The 22,134-nt window shown below is 36.9% G+C and overlaps 1 protein-coding gene across 5 annotated transcripts in view; it reads right to left on the bottom strand.

The window, feature by feature from the left end:
- The window catches only part of LOC150082988 (uncharacterized), a 1,785,507-nt gene that overhangs the window by 1,421,405 nt on the left and 341,968 nt on the right, over window positions 1–22,134 (bottom strand). For all 5 annotated transcript variants that reach the window (XM_090377722.1, XM_090377724.1, XM_090377725.1 and 2 more), the window contains exon 18: window positions 5,510–5,643. In XM_090377722.1, the coding sequence (XP_090233848.1) occupies window positions 5,510–5,643 (134 nt within the window). The remainder of the gene's footprint in view (window positions 1–5,509; window positions 5,644–22,134) is intronic.

Here is a 22,134-nt window from a genome sequence, read left to right as displayed (position 1 = left end):
CATCACCTGTAGAGAGTGATCACAGAGTAAACTGGATATGCAATTGCAAAATAAAAGTTTGTAATCCATGAAGTGGGAACTCAAAACCTTAGAAGTGTCAAGAGAGTGGAGAGACAGTGTGAAAGATGGGTCATTACTTAACCTAACTATCCTCTTTTGAACAGAGGCATCACCCCAATGTGGGTACAATATTCCATGGTATGGTGGAAGACTTGTACAGAGTGAGCAGCTGTTTACAAAAAAAGTAATGCCAAGATTGAAAGATAAAACCCAGTTTTTTTATATGGGAGCAATATTTGTGAAATTCTTGTGCCAAGAGAGATTAAATTAATTGATTCCATTATTAGCTCTGATAATTACAAGCTTACCCTGGGACAACTAATGAAACAGTTATAAGAGCTTTCATTATATGAGAACAAATGTTTGGAATAAAATACAACTCACAGAAAAACAAATAAATTAATAGCACATGGAATGGCTAATACATAATATTGCAGATATTAACATTGCTGATGCAATCAATGTAGTTCATGAGCACATAAAGCTGGATTATGGTATGTGGAGCCAATTGCTGTTGAGTCAGACGACAAGATCATTTGTTCATTGCTGTAGCATTATGGCCATTGGAAGTAGTGATTCCAGTGGTTGTTCTTCAGCTCTAAGATTGTAGATTTGAATTTGAGATTTTCAGAGAGCAATATGCATTGTTGGTTACCCAGAAGGGAGTGTTTTTGCAGAGTAATTGACAGTTTGCAAAGCAGCAGAGTCTGGCCCAACAAGGTTTGTCAGCAGAACACTAGGCTTAGTGCTACCACGTGGGATGAAGCGATTAGGCTTAGAGGTTTGAGGATGAGCATTTCTTTATATTTCAAAACAGTACTTACATTTTGCCATCAACTTACAGGGATAAGAGCCACCAGGGCTGTGCATTTTCATATATTTAACTATTAACATCAATCGCATAGCCATGTGAAAACTGAAAAAAATTAACTGGGACACAGCACATAAAAAAAAAGCAGCCAGAACAAACTACCGCCATCTGGAAATCAGGGTAATTAGTAATAGAGATTATGTGATATAGACTAGAAATCTGTGTCATCAAAGATAAGCCTGGGAGCAGCAAAATCATTTTTGCAAGCGATACGACAGGAGTTTTAGAAGAATTGAAATTAACTAAGTTATCTTTGCCCCACTAGAGAATTACCTGGAGATCAGCATTTAAAGAATTGGTAGTGATATTCAATAAGTTCAAACTCTTTGTGCAGTGCAAGGTTTCCCAAACTGGAAGGTGGAATGCAATGCATTATCATCAGCAAAACTATGAATAGGATTACCAGTCAATGGATGAAGGTCATTAATATATAAGAGTAAAAGAGTGGGAGAAAGGCAGAGACATCTATCATCACCCACAGTGAGTGGCCTGAGAGAAAACTGGATATACAGTTACAAAAAAGCAGTTGGCAAACTGCACGATAGAAGCTTATTTAGAATACCTTTATGCCAAGCACACTCAAAAGCCTTTGAAATATCAAGTGCAATTACTTCAGTTTTGCCAAACTTTTCCACTGAATTTGTCCATTGATCAGTAACGTAAGCCAGTGTATCACCAGAGGATCAAAACTGACGAAATCCATATTGGCAATTATTGACCAGATAAAAGTTTCTAAATAGTTCAGAAGTTGGCAGTTAATGGAGTTCCCCATTAATTTAGAAAAAGTGGAAGTAAGTGCAATGAGATAATAATTGGATAGGAGGAATATGTCACCCTCTTTAGGAACTGGTGGGATATGAGCAAATTTCCAAGCAGGAAAAAAAAAAAAAGAAAAAGAAAACAGAGGAATAAGAAAGTTCAAAAGGGACACATAACGGTAATAAGCTAAGGAACATAGGTTTTTGAGAACATATGGGGATAACCATCAGGACCTGGAACTTTCTTGGCATCAAGGTTGTTCAAGATTCTTCTGACATTCTTTTTATGGAAGACCACCGGAGGAATTGAATGGAGTGAATTGGGAATGGTAGGAGGTGGTTTACCAAGATCATCAATACAAGAGTTAGAAGAAAAGTAGGATGCTGGTAGGTTGGCTTTATCTTTACCTGAGGCGGCAATAGAACCTTTGGGCCTTTCATGATATGTATAGGGAGTGTTCAAACTCCATAACTGATAATGCTGACTATTAACATAGCTGCTCAATGAAATCATGCTTCATTGGGAAAAAGTCACTCAACAGGCAGATACATCACTGTATTACTCTAAATGTGCTCTTAGTTAAGAAGCACATAAAATGAAAGGCAGTGCATCCCCAGTTGACATGGTTGGCTAGAGCAACATTGAGTCAGTTTGGTGTGACATAACTGATGTTGTAGAAGACAATTTTCCAATACATATTATATTATCCAATAAATTCAATATATTCCAGACATATTACCCAATAAATTCATTGAATTTATTGGGTAATATGTCTGGAATATATGGAATATATTGAATAAATTCATTGAATTTATTGGGTAATATGAATAAATTCAATGAAGAACTAGATAATATTAGACAAACAAGACACAAAATTTAAGTTTAATCAGATTTGTGTGATGTAAGTTGAATAGTTGTACTCATCACATCAACAATAAACAACTGTACAGAGAAAAAGAGTGGAAGAGGAAATCACAATGTCTTATAATGGGGAATTTTAATTTTCCAAATACCGACAGGAACTTGTAGTTCCAGTCAGTCATTCACACAATCACAAGACCTTTGTGGATTGATTGGATGATTTATTTCAACATCAGCATTTTAGAGAGGTAACAATAGAAAGCAATATCTCTTCATCCAATTAACAGCAGCAGCAGCAGCACTTCATGCATTCAGAGTTTACAAATAAAGGACTAACTAGATGGAACTGATCACAGTGTATTAACATTAGATTTACTTAAAGATGTAACCACTGTGAAGGGCAAAGGAAGGGCTTTTGTAAAGGTGACTACAATGGTCTCAGACAGTTTTTAAATTCTACGAAATGGGACCAACTGATGAAGTTAACAACAGCAAATTCTAAATTGAGAGCATTCAGGAATGTTATAATAGAAGCTACTAGCTTTTCAACCAAATAAAAAATAATGTTTAAGGCTTAAACCTAAATGGATGTCAGATGAATTGAAGAGACAGATGTGCGGAAAATTGTCATCAGTCAGCGGTTGATTGTTTGAAACTGCCATCTGATGTTGTAGAAGTGGGTAATATGAATAAATTCAATGAAGAACTAGATAATATTAGACAAACAAGACACAAAATTTAAGTTAGACAGCAGTGAGACTCTAGTAATAAGATCAATGAACAAGGTCAATAAACAGACATAGACCTACATTAATAATTTCTGAGGAGTGGGATCTTAAACAAATATCCTACAAGTTTAAATTTAGCAGCAAAACGTAACATCCTCCCCCCATCCAGGACATCTTCTAATGAGGTTAGTCACGCACCCAGATTTCCGAGTGGAAACTTATATATCTTTTCCTCCATAAAACCTTTAAGCTGTTCTAAATCTCTAGATTTTCAAATTCCCAAACTATTAGTGAAATGGGAGATGTAGGATTTTTCCTCCTTCTCTTCTGTTTGCCTACTTAAACAACCCCCCCCCCAACTCCCTGCTTTTAAAAACGGGTGATAGCTGTTATAATGAAGAAGCATACCGGTGTTTGTAGGTTTTCGATAGATGTTAAATTGGAAACTTTTTTTGTTTCTAATAAGGACAAGAACACGTGTTGAACTACTCGCAGAGAGCTTGATTACATCCCCCCTCCCCTTTCTTCGTGCCGCACGCACACAAAATGCAACGACTCCTCTGCCACTGTTGCCATCAAGGGGCACTTCTAAATTTGAATTAACTGACATTTTTGTAAATTTATATTATTTGGTATTTGTAATAATTGGCATTCTTTCTAAATTATTTTTGGAGAGCATTCCTTCTGCAGTACCCTTTATTCTGATTTATTTCCCTCCTGTCCTTTGCTTATTACTGTAGTTACTTTCTATTTACCTTACTTGTTTTGCTTTGTGACTGGCACATTCTTATTTTATATTGATGTATCATGAGATATACACCTATGTCATGAATAAAAAATGGCAACAGTATTCAAAGCAACAAAGACTGAATTACAAAACTGTCAAAAGGAAATGTTTTCAGAAATGTCCAAAAGTCACTAGCAAATTACCACTCTCGAAACCCATGCAATCTTAACAGATATCCAAAAAAATGAACTCCCAATCTACAGGATAGTGAAAAAAAAAAAAAAGCTTGAATGACTTTGTATACATCTGTTGATTGGCAGAGTATAATTACTACAACAGAGTAAACTGAATATTTCAAAAGAGAAAAATACTGCTTTCAGAATCATGGCCCTCCTAGCTGGCTTTTTAACAGGTAAAATACAATGGCATCCCTGAGATTTGAGGTACAAGATTAGAGTTATCTAATGAAGGCCTCAGAAAACTTAAAACTTCAAGGTTAACAGAAACTGACAACAAAGAAGCTGATAAGTTATGTAAGATAATAGCAAAAGGGCTTGCTAAAGACTTTCAGGTGCTTGAAAAAGACATTGACTTATATGACCTCTTGATCCTCAGAGGTGGCAGTTTCAAGGTGCTATTTTAATACTATTAAAAAACGCAGACTGAGTATGTTTGCTATAAAATATAAAGTATGCTTGCTATATAAAGAAAGAAGACAAGAAAAGATTCAACAGATTAAAAAAAAAATTGTATAAGACTGGGTAGGAGGAGTTGATTGGGTGGCCAGTTCTTCCACCACATAGATTTTTCTTCCCAGCCATGAACTTGTATATTTCATACTGGTGTGTTTTAAAATGGATTTAAAATAGAATATTTGGGATGGAAATGATGAAAACACTTATTTTTTTTACACTATTTTTACTGTGAAAATCATTTACACTGAATATTAAGTAATATCAGTAGCAATTCACATTTTTCGTATTGTTTTATTATAAAATGTACATGAAATAAAAATAAAGCTCTTTTCGCACTGCACAGCATAACAGGTTATGTTTTTATTTTATCTTTTTTTTTTTTTTTTTTTTGATACCACTGTTTTGAAAAACAGTAAATTTTAACCAATATTTACTTAAAAATGAATGATATGAAATATTAAGTTGGAGAAATTCACATGGAGAAACTTGACTTTTTTAAAATCTTTCTTAATAACACTGTACATAAGACAAACCTAATAGAGATAATAGAGGACTAGATGTGTTATATATATTTTAGATGTTACTAGATATTTATATATATTTTAGATGTTACTAGATATTTATATATATTTTAGATGTTACTAGATATTTATATATATATATATATAATTTTTTAAAATTATTTATATTCATAAATAAATGCCATTATCACAGAAATATTTAATTCATAGTTTCATCAAAACTGCATTCCAGAATACAATGCTTTAATACACAATTACAAAGATATGGTATTAAAATTCTATTATACCTGTCCTAAACCATCTTTCAAAGAATGGACTGCTACAGAAAGCAAATCAGGTAGCAGAACTACAATCTTCTTAATAATAGGGGTTGCAGAGGGTAAATCTAAAGATATGTGTGTTGCCAGAATAGTATCAGTATCTGAAATAAAGAATAATAAAATGATTTTGTCAATCAGTAAATTTTGTGTGACATTTCTAATTTTAACAAATCTGCAAATTAATATTCTGAGGAATAAGTAAGCACTATGTTCATCAATGATATAAGCTTGTGTAATAATGTTATATAAAAATGTTTTTGTTTTGCAAGCTGCAGTTTTGTATTTTTTGATATAAGAGTTTTGCATAGCTTAAAAATTTACATGGAACTAAAAGGATCAGACAGAAAATTGAAAATAATAAACTAAAAGGAAATATCATACATGATACACCTTCACTTATTAATTAATTAGGAAACAATTCAAAGATTTAATTTTTTAAATTGTTTCCTAAGTTCTTGCATTTAATACATTTTTTATACTGTACTGTATTGATTAATTTTGAAAAGCATCAACGAATAGATTCAAAAGCTTGCTGAGACTATCTCACCAGGCAATTTTAAGAGAATGAAAATTTGTAAAATAAAATTAAATTGTAAAAATTTTAAAACATTAAAATATAATAAATCTGTAAAAAATTTTAAAAATTAAAATTAAATATAAATTTATGAAAATAACAAAAATTGTAAAACAAAATTATCTTATTTTAAAATAAAATAAAGACCCATTAAAAATGTAGCATAAAATAGAATCCACAAAATGCTTATTAATAAAGCAGTGTAAATGAGTGTTAGGGTATCAAGAAATTAGGGGCCAACTCAGCGTTTTGATGGATGTCTATAAGAGTTTGAGGTGTAGGGTAGATGCCCTCAAAGAAATTAATATGAGGGCCTTCAAGCTCAAAGCTGCCCAACACAATACCAGAGTGCACGCCTGTGCATCAAGCAACACAGCAGAAATCTCTGAGGCCGAAATGCACTCGTCCCATAGGAACTAGTTATTGTTGGTGACTCTACTGTCAGGGAGACAGGGAAATTATACAAAGAGGATAGGTGAAACAGGAGCAAGGTATGTCTGCCAGGGGCAAAAGTTGATGATGTTGTAGAGCAGATATCATCTTTTAAGGGCACAAAAAGTGATACTTTTATACACTTTGGCACTAGTGACAGTAAAAGTAAAGAGATCTGTAGATTTACTTAACAAGTTACGGGTCAATGTTGATAAAATATCATGAGTTGGGATTAAATTTGAAGTGTCTGGAATTTTGCCCAGACATGATAGTAGGGAGTATATGATGAGAGCCTTGTCAATCAATTTGGCCCTGGAAAGATTGTGCAAGGCTCATGGGGTAGAAATTTTCTCAACATGGTCTGTGCTTGTTTACAATATAGATTGTTTCTACAGGGATGGGATACACTTAAATAGAAAAGGTGCAAGAATATTTACTGATGCAACCGAGGCAGTGTTAGGTGGGTCAAAAAACAGCTAGTGTTAATCTATTAACTGACTAATAGATTAACGGTAGACAAAGGCACAGGTGAAATTAATTCTTCCACTGCATCTACTGGAATGAGCAGCAGTCTGCAAAGCGGGATGCTGAGGATTTAATGGGCTGCTGAGAGTCATCCTGGAACAAGTAAATACATGGGTTGTTTAAGGCTAACTAAGAGTAAGAATAGATGTATGTATACTTGCATGTACACCAATGCTAGGAGTAAAGTATATAAATTTGATGAGTTTGAAGTGCTGGTCAAAACATCAAAAGCAGATAAGTTGCAATATCAGTGATGTGGTATCACATGCATATAAGCAGTGCAGAATTGAAATTTGGGGAGTACAATGTGTACAGGAAGGATAGACAGGACAGGAAGGGAGGAGGGGTTATGCTGTTAGTTAAAAGACACATAAAATCTAAGGAAGTCCACAAAATTCACATTGGTGGACAATGCAATGTTGAGTCAGTGTGGTGTGACATAAGCACTGGGAAAAGGAAAATGCGAGTTTGTGTGTGTTATAGGCCTAATGACTCTGATGAGTATAATGAACAATTGAGCAGAGAAATAGAGTGGGCTAGTAAATCAGAATGTCTTGTAATGGGGGATTTTAACCTTCCAGATATTGACTGGAACTTGTGGATTGGTCACTCGAACACTCGCAAGACTTTTCTGGATTTATTCGATGAATTGTTTTCTACAGCAAGGTGTTCGAAAGGCAACCTGGGGGAGTAATACTCTGGATCTGATTATCAGAAGTGATTATTCATGCATTAAGAATTTGCAGATAAAGGAACCACTGGGTGACAGCGATCAGAGTGTACTGATGTGGGATTCACTTAAAGATGTAATTACCATCAAGGGTAAAAGGAAGGGTTTTTGCTTTCGTAAAGGTGTCTGCAATGGTCTTAGACAGTTTTTAATTCTATATAGTGGCATCAACTGATGATGTTACTAATGGTGAATTCTAAATTGGAAACTTTCAGGAACTTAATCTTGGATGCTACTAGGCTTTTCATATCGACTAAGAAATACTGTAATACTCTGGATCTGATTATTAGAAGTGATTATTCGTGCATTAAGAATCTGCAGATAAAAGAACCACTAGGTGGCAGTGATCAGATTGTTCTGATGTGGGATTTCCTTAAAGATGTAACTAATAAGGAGAATGGTTTTTGCTTTCATAAAGGTCTTAAGAGAGTTTTTAAATTCTATACAATGGGATTAACTGATGATGTTCCAAATGGTGAATTTTAAATGTCAAGGTTTCAGGGACTTAAATTAAAAAATACTGTTCAAGGTTTAGGCCTAAATGGATGTCAGATGAATTAATAAGGCTCGTAGCAGAGAAAAAAATGCATGGGATACATATAAATTATCAGGCGACACAGAAGCCTATGGTAGATATAAGCTAGTTTGTAATTAAGTCAGAAAAGAGGTTCAGCAAGCAACGGCAGATTACAAGAAATCTTTGGCAGTTCATAAATAAAGAGTTCTTTATTTATGTAAACTCTAGAAGGAAAAGGATGAATCGGATTGGACCACTTAACATAGATGGTTCGACTATTGATGATCATGCTCAGGTAGCTGATAAATTGAGTGAGTATTTTGCATCTACATTCATGCATGAGGTGTTATTCAAGGAGGAGAATGCCAGAAGTTTATCAAACTCTTTGATAAACTTCTGGGGGCTAAGAGATTTTCTAATAACTGGGAGCAAAGTGGAGAAGAAATTGTTGAAGTTAAACATAAGGAAGGCACATGAGGTGGATGGGATCTATCCAGTTATATTAAAGGAGGTGGTAAAGGAAGTAAACAAATTCTTAGCCATAATTATGAAAACATTCTTGGACTAGAGGTGTGCAACTGTATCTCCAGTTCAAAAAAGGGATTCAAAAGGTGACACAAGTAAACTATAGACTAGAGTTTTGGGGAAATTAATGGAGTCACTGGTTAAAGAAGCATTGCAGCATCGTCTAGACAAGACTGCAGTAATAATTAAGACACAGCATGGGTTTTTTAAAGGGAGATTGGATTCTAGGATGTGGTCACAAAGGAACTGGATGCAAAAAATAATTTTGATATCATGAAATCGAAGTATACATCACAGTGTTTCTCAACCTTTTCATTGTTGTGGCACAGTTTTCAAGACACTAAAATTTTGCGGCACACTGCAATCACTATTATGCTCATATATATATTATTTACTGATGAGCCAAAACATTATGACCACCTGCCTAATATGATGTTAGTCCTCCACATGCAACTGAAACAGCTCGGATCCAGCAAGGCATGGATGCTACAAGATTTCTAAATGTGTCTTGTGGTATCTGGTACCAACACGTAACCAGCAGATTCTACAACTCCTGTAAGGTCTATGGTTGAGATGCCGCAGATTGGAGTTGCTGTTCCAACACAAACCACAGATGCTCGATGGGATTGATGTCTGTGGAATTTGGAGGCCAAGGTAATACCTGGAAGTCTTCCTCATGTTCCGCGAACCAGTCTCGAACAATCCAGGCAATGTGACATGTCACATTATCCTGCTGAAAGATTGCACCGCCAGAGGGGAAGACTGTTGCCATGAAAGGGTGTACCTGGTCAACAATGATGTTTTGGTAGGTGGTAGACATCAGAGTGCTCGGCACATGGATGACTAGACCTTGGGTATCCCAGTATAACTTCGCCCAAAGCATGGCACCGCCGCCACCGGCTTGTTTTCATCCCAGGTGGGAGCCAGACGTGTTCAAAGCCAGTAAGTGGATTTTTCTTATTTATTGATTTGAAATTATTGTTTTTCTAAAACTTTTGATTTAAATTTAGTAGTATAGCATTATTATGTGATTTTCTGATTAATCTGGTGTATTTATTCTTTACTCGGCCTTGTAATTGCATAAAAGTAACAGTAAGGGTATCAAATCCACGTGTTACAAGTTGCAACTCCGCTGAACGAGACGTTTTTTAGCCATATTTAGCCCTTTTATTGAATATTTTTTACATCAAATTATTTTCTATAAGTACCTTATAGACCTAGTCAGGATCGTTAGTTTATTCTGAATTGAGACAGCGAGATTTGGAAGTTAATTAATACTTAAGTGTCCGTAGATTTACTGTTCATAACTTGCTGCCTTTGTCATATGATACGATATATATTCTGAACTAGATAGCGTTAGTATAGTATAATATAATATTGTCAATTAATCAGTAAAACCTGTTAAACTTCGTTGTCAATTAAATTGTACTTTAAACTAAATATATATAATGACTTAGATTACAAACATAACATAATTAATTAATATATAACTTGATACGGAAGTTATATAAAGGGAACTCGTAGATAATTAATACTTGATACTGAAAAATATATATACCATTATAACTGTATTGGGATGCAAGTTTAGGCTTATAATTTTGTACTGAAATTAAAATTTTATTGAAAGTAAATCGGAATCATGACTCAGACCAGAGCAGCAAAGCAAAAGGCTCAGAGGAGAACTGGGGGGGGGGGGCAGTTGCCCTCTGAATCACAGCCTTTTAAAATGCACTGCTTGCATGATGTTTGTGGAGCAATCAGGTACGGGGCATGATATTGCCATGGGGGATGTCTTTGTGTGTGCGCGATGCAAAGAGTGTAACGAAATCAGGCAGCAACTCAGCGTTGTTATGGGCATATATGAGAGCTTGAAGGACAGGGTGGATGCCCTCGAAGGAACTAAATTGAGGGGCCCATCAAGCTCTCAACTGCCCACATCAACGCAAGAGCTTGCACTTGTTCATCACGCAACACAATGGAAACTCAAAAGGCAGAATGCACTGTTCCCACAGGAACTAGTAGTTGTTGGTGCCTCTATTGATCAGTTGATCGTCAGTTGATCCCACTGTACAGTGGGATCAACTGACGATGTTACCAACAGTAAATTCTAAGTGGGAAGCATTCAAGGAATTAATCGGGGAAGCTACTAAAAGTTTCATACCTATTAAGAAATATTGTTCAAGGTTTAGGCCTAAATGGTTGTCAAATGAACTAATGAGACTCGTAACAGAGAAGAAAAATGCATGGGATGCATATAAATTATCAAGCGACTCAGAAGCCTATGGCAGATATAAGTTAATCTGTAATCAGGTCACAAAGGAGGTTCGGCAGGCGAAGGCAGATTACGAGAAATCCTTGACAAAAGATGCTAAGAAAAACAGCAAGGATTTCTTTACATATATAAACTCTAAAAGGACGGGGATGAATCAGATTGGTCCACTTGACATCGATGGTTCGACTGTTGATGATCCTGCTCAGATCCTGCTGAATGAGTATTTTACATCTACATTCACACATGAGGAATTATTAAGGTTTGAAAATGACAGAAGGTTATCAAATTGTAGCAGGATACTTAATGATTCTGTAATAACTGAGAGCAAAGTGGAAGAGAAATTGTTGAAGTTAAACATAAGAAAAGCACCTGGGGTGGATGAGATCTATCCAGTTATATTAAAGGAGGTGGCAAAGCAACTAAGCAAACCCTTAGCCATAATTATGAGAGCGTCCTTGGACTCAGGGGAGGTTCCCACGGACTGGAGATGTGCAAATGTATCCCCAATTCACAAAGGGGGATCGAAGGGTGACACGAGTAATTACAGACCAGTTAGTTTAACTTCTGTTCCTGGTAAAATAATGGAGTCACTGGTTAAAGATGCATTGCAGGATCATCTAGACAAGACTGCAGCAATAATTCAGACACAGCATGGGTTTGTTAAGGGAAAGCCTTGTCTGACAAATTTGATAGGATATTATGATGTGGTTACAAAGGAACTGGATGCAAAAAATAATTTTGATATCACATATTTGGATTTCAGGAAAGCTTTTGACACTGTTGCGCATGGAAGACTATTGTACAAATTGGAGCAGAATGGTATTAAGGGTAAGTTGCTACAATGGATAAAAGGATGGTTAAGTGGGAGAAGACAGAGGGTGGTAATCAATGGGTGCTGCTCTTCTTGGACTAATGTTATTAGTGGGGTCCCACAGGGTTCGGTGTTAGGTCCACTGTTGTTTTGTATATTTATCAATGATATTGATGAAGGTATATCAGGCTTAATGTCGAAGTTTGCAGATGATACAAAGGTTCGCAGGGTTGTTAATGACAATAATGGCAGTGTGCTACTGCAACAGGATCTGGATAATTTGGGCAGATGGGCTAAGAAGTGGCAACTGAAGTTTAACCTTGACAAATGCAAAGTACTGCATATGGGTAGAAGTAACCCCAGAGAAACGTACCAACTGTGTGGTACTACACTTAAGGTGGTAGAAAATGAAAAAGACGTGGGAGTAATTGTGCAGGCAGATATGAAGTTTTCTGAGCAATGCAGACAGGATGCCAGGGCAGGTCATGGGGTTTTGTCAATGATATATAGGAATTTTGCTAGCAGGGTGGCAGAAGACAGAGAGTGGTAATCAGTGGACACTCCTCAACGTGGACTAATGTTATTAGTGGAGTTCCTCAGGGTTCAGTGTTGGTCCATTGTTGTTTTCTGTATTTATAAATGATATTGATGATGGTATATCAAGCTTAATGTCCAAGTTTGCAGACGATACAAAGGTTGGCAGGGTTGTTAAGGACACTACTGATGCTACGCTGCTGCAACAGGATCTGGAAAGGTTGAGCAGATGGGCTGAGAGGTGGCAAATGAAGTTTAACATTGACAAATGTAAAATACTACATATGGGAAACAGTAACCCTAGATCAACGTATCAACTCTGTGGTACTACGCTGACAGTGGTAGAGAATGAAAAGGACCTGGGGGTAATTGTGCAGGCAGATATGAAGTTCTCTGAGCAGTGCAGCGAGCTGCAAGAGTAGCTCATGGTGTCTTGTCAATGACATACAGGAATTTTTTTAGCAGGGATAAGGTGATTATTCCCTTGTATAAGGCAATGGTCAAGCCACACCTTGAGTACTGTATACAGGTCTGGAGGCCTCATTTCAAGAAGGATGTAGAGCTGCTGGAACGAGTACAGAGAAGGGCAACAAGATTAGTGAATGGAACAAAGGGGTACTCTTACGAAGAAAGGCTTAAGTTTTGCAAATTACAGTGTCTGGAGACTAGGCACCAGCGAGGTGATCTGATAGAGGTGTATAAAGCCTTGAATGGTTTGAGCATGCTCAATGCTGATGGGATTCTTCCTCTTGCTCAGAATAATCACCTGAGAGGGCATAAATTCAAATTGAGGAAAGACAGATGTAGGATAGACGTGCAGAAATTTGCCTTTAGCCAGTGGGTAGTTGGTTGGTGGAACAGACTTCCATCCCTTGTCGTGGAAGTTGATAGCCTAAATAAATTTAAGGCTCAGCTGGACAGGTATTTCGAACGAACGGAGTGGTGAAGTGGAAGTGGGTTTTTTTTTTTTTTTGGCTGATGCTGCATAAGCTTGCTTTCTTGCATCATATGCCTCTACTAATGCTAATGCTAATGCATCCAGGCACCATCACTTCCCCAGGTAAATGAAGCACACTTACCCGGCCGTCCATGTAGTGCAACAGGAAACATGATTCATCAGACCAGACATCCTTCTTCCAATCACTCAAGGTCCAGTTTCGATGCTTGAGTGCCCGTTGTAGGCACTGTCGCCAGTGAACCGTGGTTAGCATGGGCACTCAAAACAGCATGCGGCTACACAGCCCCATTTTCAACAGGGTTCAATATAATGTGTGTTGTGACACATTACTCCCATCTCCAGCATTCCAATTACCAGCGAGGTGCGCCACAGTCGCCCTCCTGTTGCCACATACCATCCGGGAGAGTCTTCGCTCACCTTGAGCATCAATGAGCCGTGGTCGTCCAACACCTCGCAGACAATTCATGGGTTTTCCCTCCTTGAACTATTTTTGGTAGGTACTAACCACGACTGACCGTGTGCACCCCACCAGCTGTGCCGTTTCAGATATACTCTGACCCATTAGCCTGGCCATTACAATTTGGCCTTTATTAAACTTGTTTGACAAAGCTCAGTATCAGGTGTTTTTTATACCGTGTCCTGACCCACACCCACACCCACACACGCCGTAGTTCACCTGCATTTGCTTCGATTTGCATAACATCTAGCTAGTCATAATGTTTTGGCTCATTGGTGTATATACATATAAATAATATATATTTAACGGCTTATATTATAAATATATATACAAAGTATATATATATATATATATATGTATATAAACACACAGTTTTTTGTTGGGTACATTTAATAATACACTTATTATTTGTTTTAAATGCTTTTAATGTGGCTTTCTGAATATACATGAATTGCATGAAATTTAAAAGAAAAGAAATTATTTAAAAGAACATACATGAAATTTAAAAGAAAATATATAAAAAAATTAACATAATTATATAAAAACAAAAAATATAGAATTATAACTTTTTAATCGGTGAGACGGTTCAGTTTGATGGAAGGCACATAGTTTTTTAATATGAGGATTTATTGTGAATAGGCTTACTCTCAGCTCCTCTTCTACTGACTTTAGTCTCTCTCTTTTTCGTTTAAAGCAGATCTACTACTAGGAATTAAACGTGACATCACACTGACCACCAGAAGGAACTCGGATCACACAGCGTAAATAAATGAATTTTTTATTTGACTTTATTTTTATTATTATCTTTTTTTACATTTTCCATGGCACACTACAAGCATACTTGTGGCACACCAATTTGCCACAGCATACAGATATATCATATACTTGGATTTCAGGAAAGGTTTTGTTACTGTTGCACATGGAGAACTGCTGTACAAATTGGAGCAGTATAGCATTAAGGGCAAGTTGCTGCAATGGATAAAGGGATGGTTGAATGGGAGATGACAGAGAGTGATAATCAATGGACTCTGCTCTTCTTAACCCCTTCCCGGAACATTTTTTTCCTAAAAATGTGCCATAACAGATTGACTTTTTTTTATTTTAGATTAAAATAAACTAAATAACATTTAGTTTATTTTAAATAAAATAAAAGTTTATTTTCTAAACTAAAATAAAAGTTTATTTTAGAAAAATATACTATATTAAAAGTATGCATCATGCGAGTACTCACTGTATAGTTTTGTGTTTTTCATAAACTGTTTCGTAGAAAATACATGGGAGTACAATTAACCCATTTCAGCTATCCTGAGTTATCTTATGTATGCCAAAAAGTGTGCAAATTATACAGATTTTTTTTAATAAATTAGCACTTGAGATAAAAGAAAGGAACAGAAAAACACAAAAAAAATGCAAACTTAGTTTATTCCCTGAAAGACAAACTGAATTCCTTAAAAAAAGGCATTCCATAAAAAAAATGGCATTTCATGAAAAACAAATAGTAATTTTACTTGGTGTGGTAGGTCTTGAAGCAAAGAGTGATGCAAAGGCCAATTTCACATGTTTCACACATGTAGCGTGTCTCCTTTTGAATTTTCTTGCCATCTCTGTTCCACTTTTGGGAGCATACCCGACAAGTTCTAGTTGGAACCTTCTTCTTCTCAGTTGGTGGAATATCAAAGGGATAATGGCCTGGAGAATAGCAAGTTGGGTGGGATGTTGAGGACAGTCTTCCCTTTCTAACTGGTGTAATTTGCGGGTGATATTTCTTGATAATTTCATCAATCAGGTCCAATCTGAAATCCAAAAAAACTCTTTCAAGGTGAGAGGGCTTTTTGGCCATCTGAAATCATGGCTTTATACAGCAGAAATGTATTCCACACAGCTAGGTCCATTAGGTGAAAGAAAACCTTCCTGTAGTATTTTTTAATCCATTTCCTGGGCAGGAGATAGTTCGCTAAATGCTGGTCAACATTATCTACATCTCCCTTGGAAAAGTTCTAGTCGCAAACTAATTTGGGTCTCTTCACTACTCCTGTTCAAGTTTCTATTTCTTCCCAAGAAGGATTATGGACAGTAGATAACAACACCACATCTTTTTTATCTTTCCAATGTAAGGCCATGACTTTCCCTCTTTGAAAACCAGCAACTTTTCTCTTGTCGTTTTAGCTTTTCCTTCTTCAGAATTTTGGGAATTTCCTTTCTGTTTAGTCTCACTGTACCATAAACATCAGTTTTCTTTGTGATGAGAATATCAGCTAATTGGGGACTGGTATAATAATTGTCAACTGTGAGGCAATACCCTTTTCCAAACAGAGGCTTTATGAGAGTCAAAACTACTTGCATAGACTTGCATACTTCAATAAAGTCTGAATCCATTTCTGTGCCTTTTCCTACATACATTATGAAAGTCCAAACATAGCCACTTTTGGATTCACACAGCATATAATACTTTATGCCAAACCTTGAGTGCTTCAATGGCATGTACTGCACCTAACCGAGTCTTCCTTTGTACAGCATCACGCTTTCAACTATTGTTATGTCTCTTTTAGGAACAGAGAGACTTCTAAATTTATTTTCTAAGAATCAATAGATATCATAAATTTTGTTTTTGGATTTGGGTGTGTATTTACATCATATGACTTATTATCTGAGAAACGAAGGTATTGTTTTATCTTTTTATGATGCCTAAGAGCCATTGTAGTCCAAACACTAGTGTCTCAAGTAATGACTTGTTTGACCAGTGCATATATTCTTCAGGCTTTTTCACAATACCTTGCAACATTTTCAGAGCAAAAAATACTCTCAATTCAGAATGCATCACCAGAGTCCAACTAGAATCACGAGCATCACTTTGTTCTGCAAATCTATTAGTCTCAGAGCACACTAGATTAATTAGTTCGTCATCAAAAAATAAAGCAAAAAAATCTATGAGAGTCATTTCATCTGTATTGTTTTCAATGCACAAATCTGGCTGTGCAAAAAATAGAAATCTTGGAGGTGGCGGGAGGGGGGGGGGTCTTTAGTGCAGTCAATTTTGCACCACTGTCTAGCATCTAAAACACTGACATCACCATCTTCTTCATCTGAATCAAAACCTGAAACAGATTCATCAGAATCGGATTTACCAAAAGTTTCCAATAAACTATATAAATCTTCACTGTTCTCTTCTTCACTACTCATTATATAAATAAATTGAAAAAATCAAGTGGAACACACGAGCAGTAACCTCCCACCACAAGCAATAATCATGAACTAATTACATTCTGACACACAGCCTCTACAAGTGGATAGGTGAGGTAAGCATTGCTTACGGGCGGTGGTTCAAGAGGGCGCCAAAATATTTTTTGATACTGTTTTCTGATTGGCTAACACTTATCAGTATTCAGCATTTAGGACAGCAAATTTTATTTTGCTTCCTGGCGGCACATAGGAACACGTGCTACTGTTCTGACATTGCTGTACAATATAAGTAAAATGAAACCCAGTTGTCTGCTGCCAGGCATAAGAAAATCCCAAGAGATCTCAGGATTTATCTGGCTAATGCAAAATTAGCCAGATAAATGCCCGAGAAAATATGTTTCAGTCCTAAATTTGGAGGTATTATTGTTTGCTTTTATCCCGTGATATTTCGTGTAGTTCCAAATAACTTTTAAAACTAAAAACTAGATATCTCAGGATAATCCATGAAGGGGTTAATGTCCAAGTTTGCAGATGATGCGAAGGTTGTTAATGACAACCTTTGTATCATCTGCAAAGGTTGTTACAAAGGATATTAATGACAGTATGCTACTGCAACTTATCTAGATCTTGTTGCAGTATGCTACTGCAACAAGATCTAGATTAGTTGGTAAAATGGGCTGAGAAGTGGCAACTGAAATTTAACATTGACAAATGCAAAGTACCGCATATGGTAGCAGTAATCCAAGAGAAACCTACCAACTGTGTGGTACTACACTCACAGAAGTGGAGAATGAAAAAGAAAATGAAAGGGGATAATTGTGCAGTCAGATATGAAGTTCGCCAAGCAGTGCAGATGGGCGGCCAGAGCAGGTCATGAAGTCTTGTCAATGATATATAGGAATTTTGCGAGCAGGTATAAGGAGGTGATTATCCCCTTGTATAAGGCAATGGTCAGGCCACACCTTGAGTACTGCGTACAGGTCTGGAAGCCTCATTTTAGGAAGGATGTAGAGTTGTTAGAATGAGTACAGAGAAGGGCAACAAGACTGGTGAAGGGAACAAAGGGAAGTTCTTATGAAGAAAGGCTTAAGTTCTGCAATTTTTTTTTGCAGCTTCTGGAGACTAAGCACCTGTGAGGCAATCTGATTGAGGGTATAAGGCCGTGAATGGATTGAGCAGGTTTAATGCTGATGGGATTCTTTCTCTTGCTCAGATTACAAACCTGAGGGGATATAAATTCAAATTCAGGAAAGACAGTTGTAGAATAGTTGAGCAGAAATTTGTCTTTAGTCAGCAGGTGATTGATTGCCAGAACAAACTTCCACCTGTTGTTGTGGAAGTTGACAGCTTAAAGTGGTCACATCTGGTGAGTATGGGCTTGGCACACCCAGGGTCCTGAGATGGATATCATCATTCTTCTTTTCTTGGTGATTCCTCTCTCTCTCTCTCTCTCTCTCTCTCTCTCTCTCTCTCTCAGGGTAACTTGGGAATTTTTTTGTTTGGCTGGTGAAACATAAGCCTCAGGCTTTCTTGCACCATATGGCTAATAATAATAATAATAATAATAATTGCCAATGAAGAAGAAGGAGCCTGATGGACCTCATTGTTTGTTTGTTATTTGGTTTTTAGGAGCATTAGCAACTAAGGCCATATTGCTCCGGGGATATGCGGTGGTCATTCCCTGACCTTCCTGCCTCTGTATTTGGTGGTCACGGGCTTGAACCCCAGTCTAATCAAGAAGTGTGTGCTACACACTGCTGCTCCTGCCCACCTGGCTATGGAGGTGCCTAGACCTCATTGAGAAACAGAAGACAGCGATAGTTAACCTGAAGGATTACTTCCAGAAACACACAGCAGCACTCCACCAGACCATAAGGAAGATAGACAAGCAGTACACCCCACTTAACCTAAGCGAGGAGTCCCCCCCAAAACCAGGAAGTACAAACGAAGCTAGAAAGATGGACAGAGAAGATGATCTCCATCAAAATCATTGTAGTATGTTACTATCATCACCAAGTATGTTAATAGCAGCCTTTGCTTCTTGTTCTGAAAATGCTGCTAATTGAGAGATTATTAATGATCTCATCTTTTTGAATACATTTTTTTCTATCAGTTTTCAATTGCTGTTGAGCTTACTTTCTTCCACAATAATCGAACGTTGCATGCAACATCCTTCAGTGTTAATGTTTTCAGAAATTCTAGGACTCAAATGTCTGAGTTCACGCCACAAGCAAGTAAACAACCATGATAGTAGGCTGCTTTGAAGGCTTGAATAATGCCCTGATCTGCGGAGTGAATTTATGTTCCATGGCAGAAACTCGACTCTGATCTTGCTATCTTTCAATTTCAGGACATCAGCTGAAGGATAAGCTTGGGCAGTGATTCAATAGTAACAGAGCCTTTTCTTCAAGTTTATTGGAAAGCAATTGTTTTCTCACCAATGGTACAGACTCACTTTCAAACCATGAAGCAAAAATATTTCTCATCATCCAAGCATTTGAATTATTTTTATAAATCAAAGGTAGAGATTTTGTGTTGACATGCTTAAAACACCGGGGACTTGTCAGGAAGAAGTCTATAGTACAGTGCTGTTTTGTGATAGTTTTACAACTGTTCATCTGTGAATTTACCATCTTGGATCACATTATGCAGAAATTCAGGAAACGCTTCTGCTGATGTAATGTTACCAAATGCAGATTCACCTACAAGACTATCCTGGTATATCCCATGATGAACCTTCTATCTACAAAGCCACCCTTCAACAATTTTAAATTTTAAAAGGTTGGCAGGATTGTTAACGACAGTAATGACAGTACATTACTGCAACAGGATCTAGAAAAGTTGGGCAGATAGAACTGAAAAGTTGGCAACTGAAGTTTAACATTGACAAATGCTAAGTACCAACTGTGCAGTACTACACTCAGGGAAGTGGAGAATGAAAAAAGACCTGGGGGTAATTGTGCACTCAAATATGAAGTTTTTTGAGCAGTGCAGACAGTCTGCCAAAGCAGCTCACAGAGTCTTGTCAATGATATATAGGAATTTTGCTGGCAGGGATAAGGAGATGATTATCCCTGTGTATAACGCAATGGTCAGGCCACATCTTGAATACTGCATACAGGTCTGGAATCCTCATTTTAGGAAGGATGTAGAGCTGCTAGAATGAGTACAGAGAAGGGCAATGGGATTGGTAAGGGGAACAAAGGGTTGCTGTTACCAAGAAAGGCTGAACTTCTGCAAATTTCATTCAAGATTTCTCCACTGAAAATTTCAGAAATCTTTATTAGTAGGTAAAGACATGGGTTTTAATTTCAGAAGGAGGACTATATGGCATCTATAAATTGGGTGGAATTTAGAGGGATAGCAAATACATTTGAATTATGGAATACCTTTAAAGCAAAAATCACAGAAGCCATGAATGCACATATAACATTAAAAAATGCTGCACAAGGAGGATACTGAAATGCATGAATACAGAGCTAGTCAGACTAATAGAGCAGAAAAAGATTGCATAGGAAAGTTATATAGCAATGAAAAGTGATAAAGCCTACAATAGCTACAAGTTGATCTGTGGCACTGCCACAAATAAGGTTAGCGAGGGGAAGGCTGAGTAAGAGAAAGCACTGGCTAAAGAGCAAAGAATGGGGACACGGAATTTTTCATGTATGTGAATACAAAAAAAGGAAGAAATAAATCAGATCAGACTCTTGTGTACTGTGTGAGAAAGTGTTAGATAACCCAGATGAACTGAAAAGGTACTTTGCATTGGCCTTTCTTGAAGAAAAACCCTTCATACTGAACAGGGGATGCATAAGTGAGGCTGTGCCTTATGAAATTAGTGATTTTGAAATTATTTATGACTAATAAATATATGTATATTTATTAGAAAAACTTTTGAACATAAAGGCAAGTAAGGTTCCAAGATTTGATGGCACATACCCAGTAATTCTGAGGGGGAAGGCCAGAGAGTACATTTAACTAGTGAGGTTAATTATGAAGGCATTATTGGACACAGAAGAGATTCCTTTGGATTGGAGAAGTGCCAACATATTGCCAAGGCATAAAGGTGGTTCTAAGAGAAAACTCAATAACTACAGACTAGTTAGTCTGACTTCAGTGGCTGGAAAAGCCTCAGAAGCAATGATTAAGACTGCAATCCAGGTACATTTTGAAAGAAATAGCATTCTAAATGACACACAACATGGATGTGTTATGGAAAAATCACATTTAACTCACCTAGTAAACAATTTTGACACAGATACTCATGAGCTGGATATAGTGAACAATTTAAACATAGTTTATTTGTATTTTAGCAAAGCATTTGACTTGGTCCCTCGTGAGAGGTTATTGTAGAAGTTGGCACATGTTGGGATTACTGGAAAGATTGTAAAATGGATTGCAGGGTGGCAGCAGGGCAGAAGGCAGAGCATTGTGATCAATGCTCTGCCTTCTGCACTGAAGAATATCAATGGATATTCTTCAGATTGGTGCAATATCAGAAATGGAGTATCAAGGAGCAGTTCTTGACCACTGTTATTTCTAATTTTCATAAACAACATTGAAAAAGGTATAAAGGGCATGATGTCAAAATCTGTAAATTTGGTCAATGTAACAAAAGCCTGCGGGTTATTTGCAATATATAGCTATAGATAAACTATACTATAATAATTATTGCACAATTAGGAACAATTCATTTAATTGTTCCTAATTAAACATAATTATATGCATATGTTGATTTGCATTTTTTCGGAATTTTTCTAGCAGGGATAAGGAGGTGATTATTCCCTTGTATAAGGCAATGGTTAGGCCACACCTTGAGTACTGTATACAGGTCTGGAGGCCTCATTTCAAGAAGGATGTAGAGCTGTTGGAACGAGTACAGAGAAGGGCAACAAGATTAGTGAATGGAACAAAGGGTTGCTCTTACGAAGAAAGGCTTAAGTTTTGCAAATTACATTGTCTGGAGACTAGGCACCAGCGAGGTGAACTGATAGAGGTGTATAAAGCCTTGAATGGTTTGAGCATGCCCAATGCTGATGGGATTCTTCCTCTTGCTCAGAATAATCACCTGAGAGGG

The sequence above is a fragment of the Mastigoproctus giganteus genome, chromosome 7 (genome assembly GCF_048544385.1).
Source record: "Mastigoproctus giganteus isolate SK-2022 chromosome 7, ASM4854438v1, whole genome shotgun sequence".
In the NCBI taxonomy this organism is placed as follows: domain Eukaryota; kingdom Metazoa; phylum Arthropoda; class Arachnida; order Uropygi; family Thelyphonidae; genus Mastigoproctus; species Mastigoproctus giganteus.
This window is presented reverse-complemented; position numbering and strand designations above follow the sequence as displayed.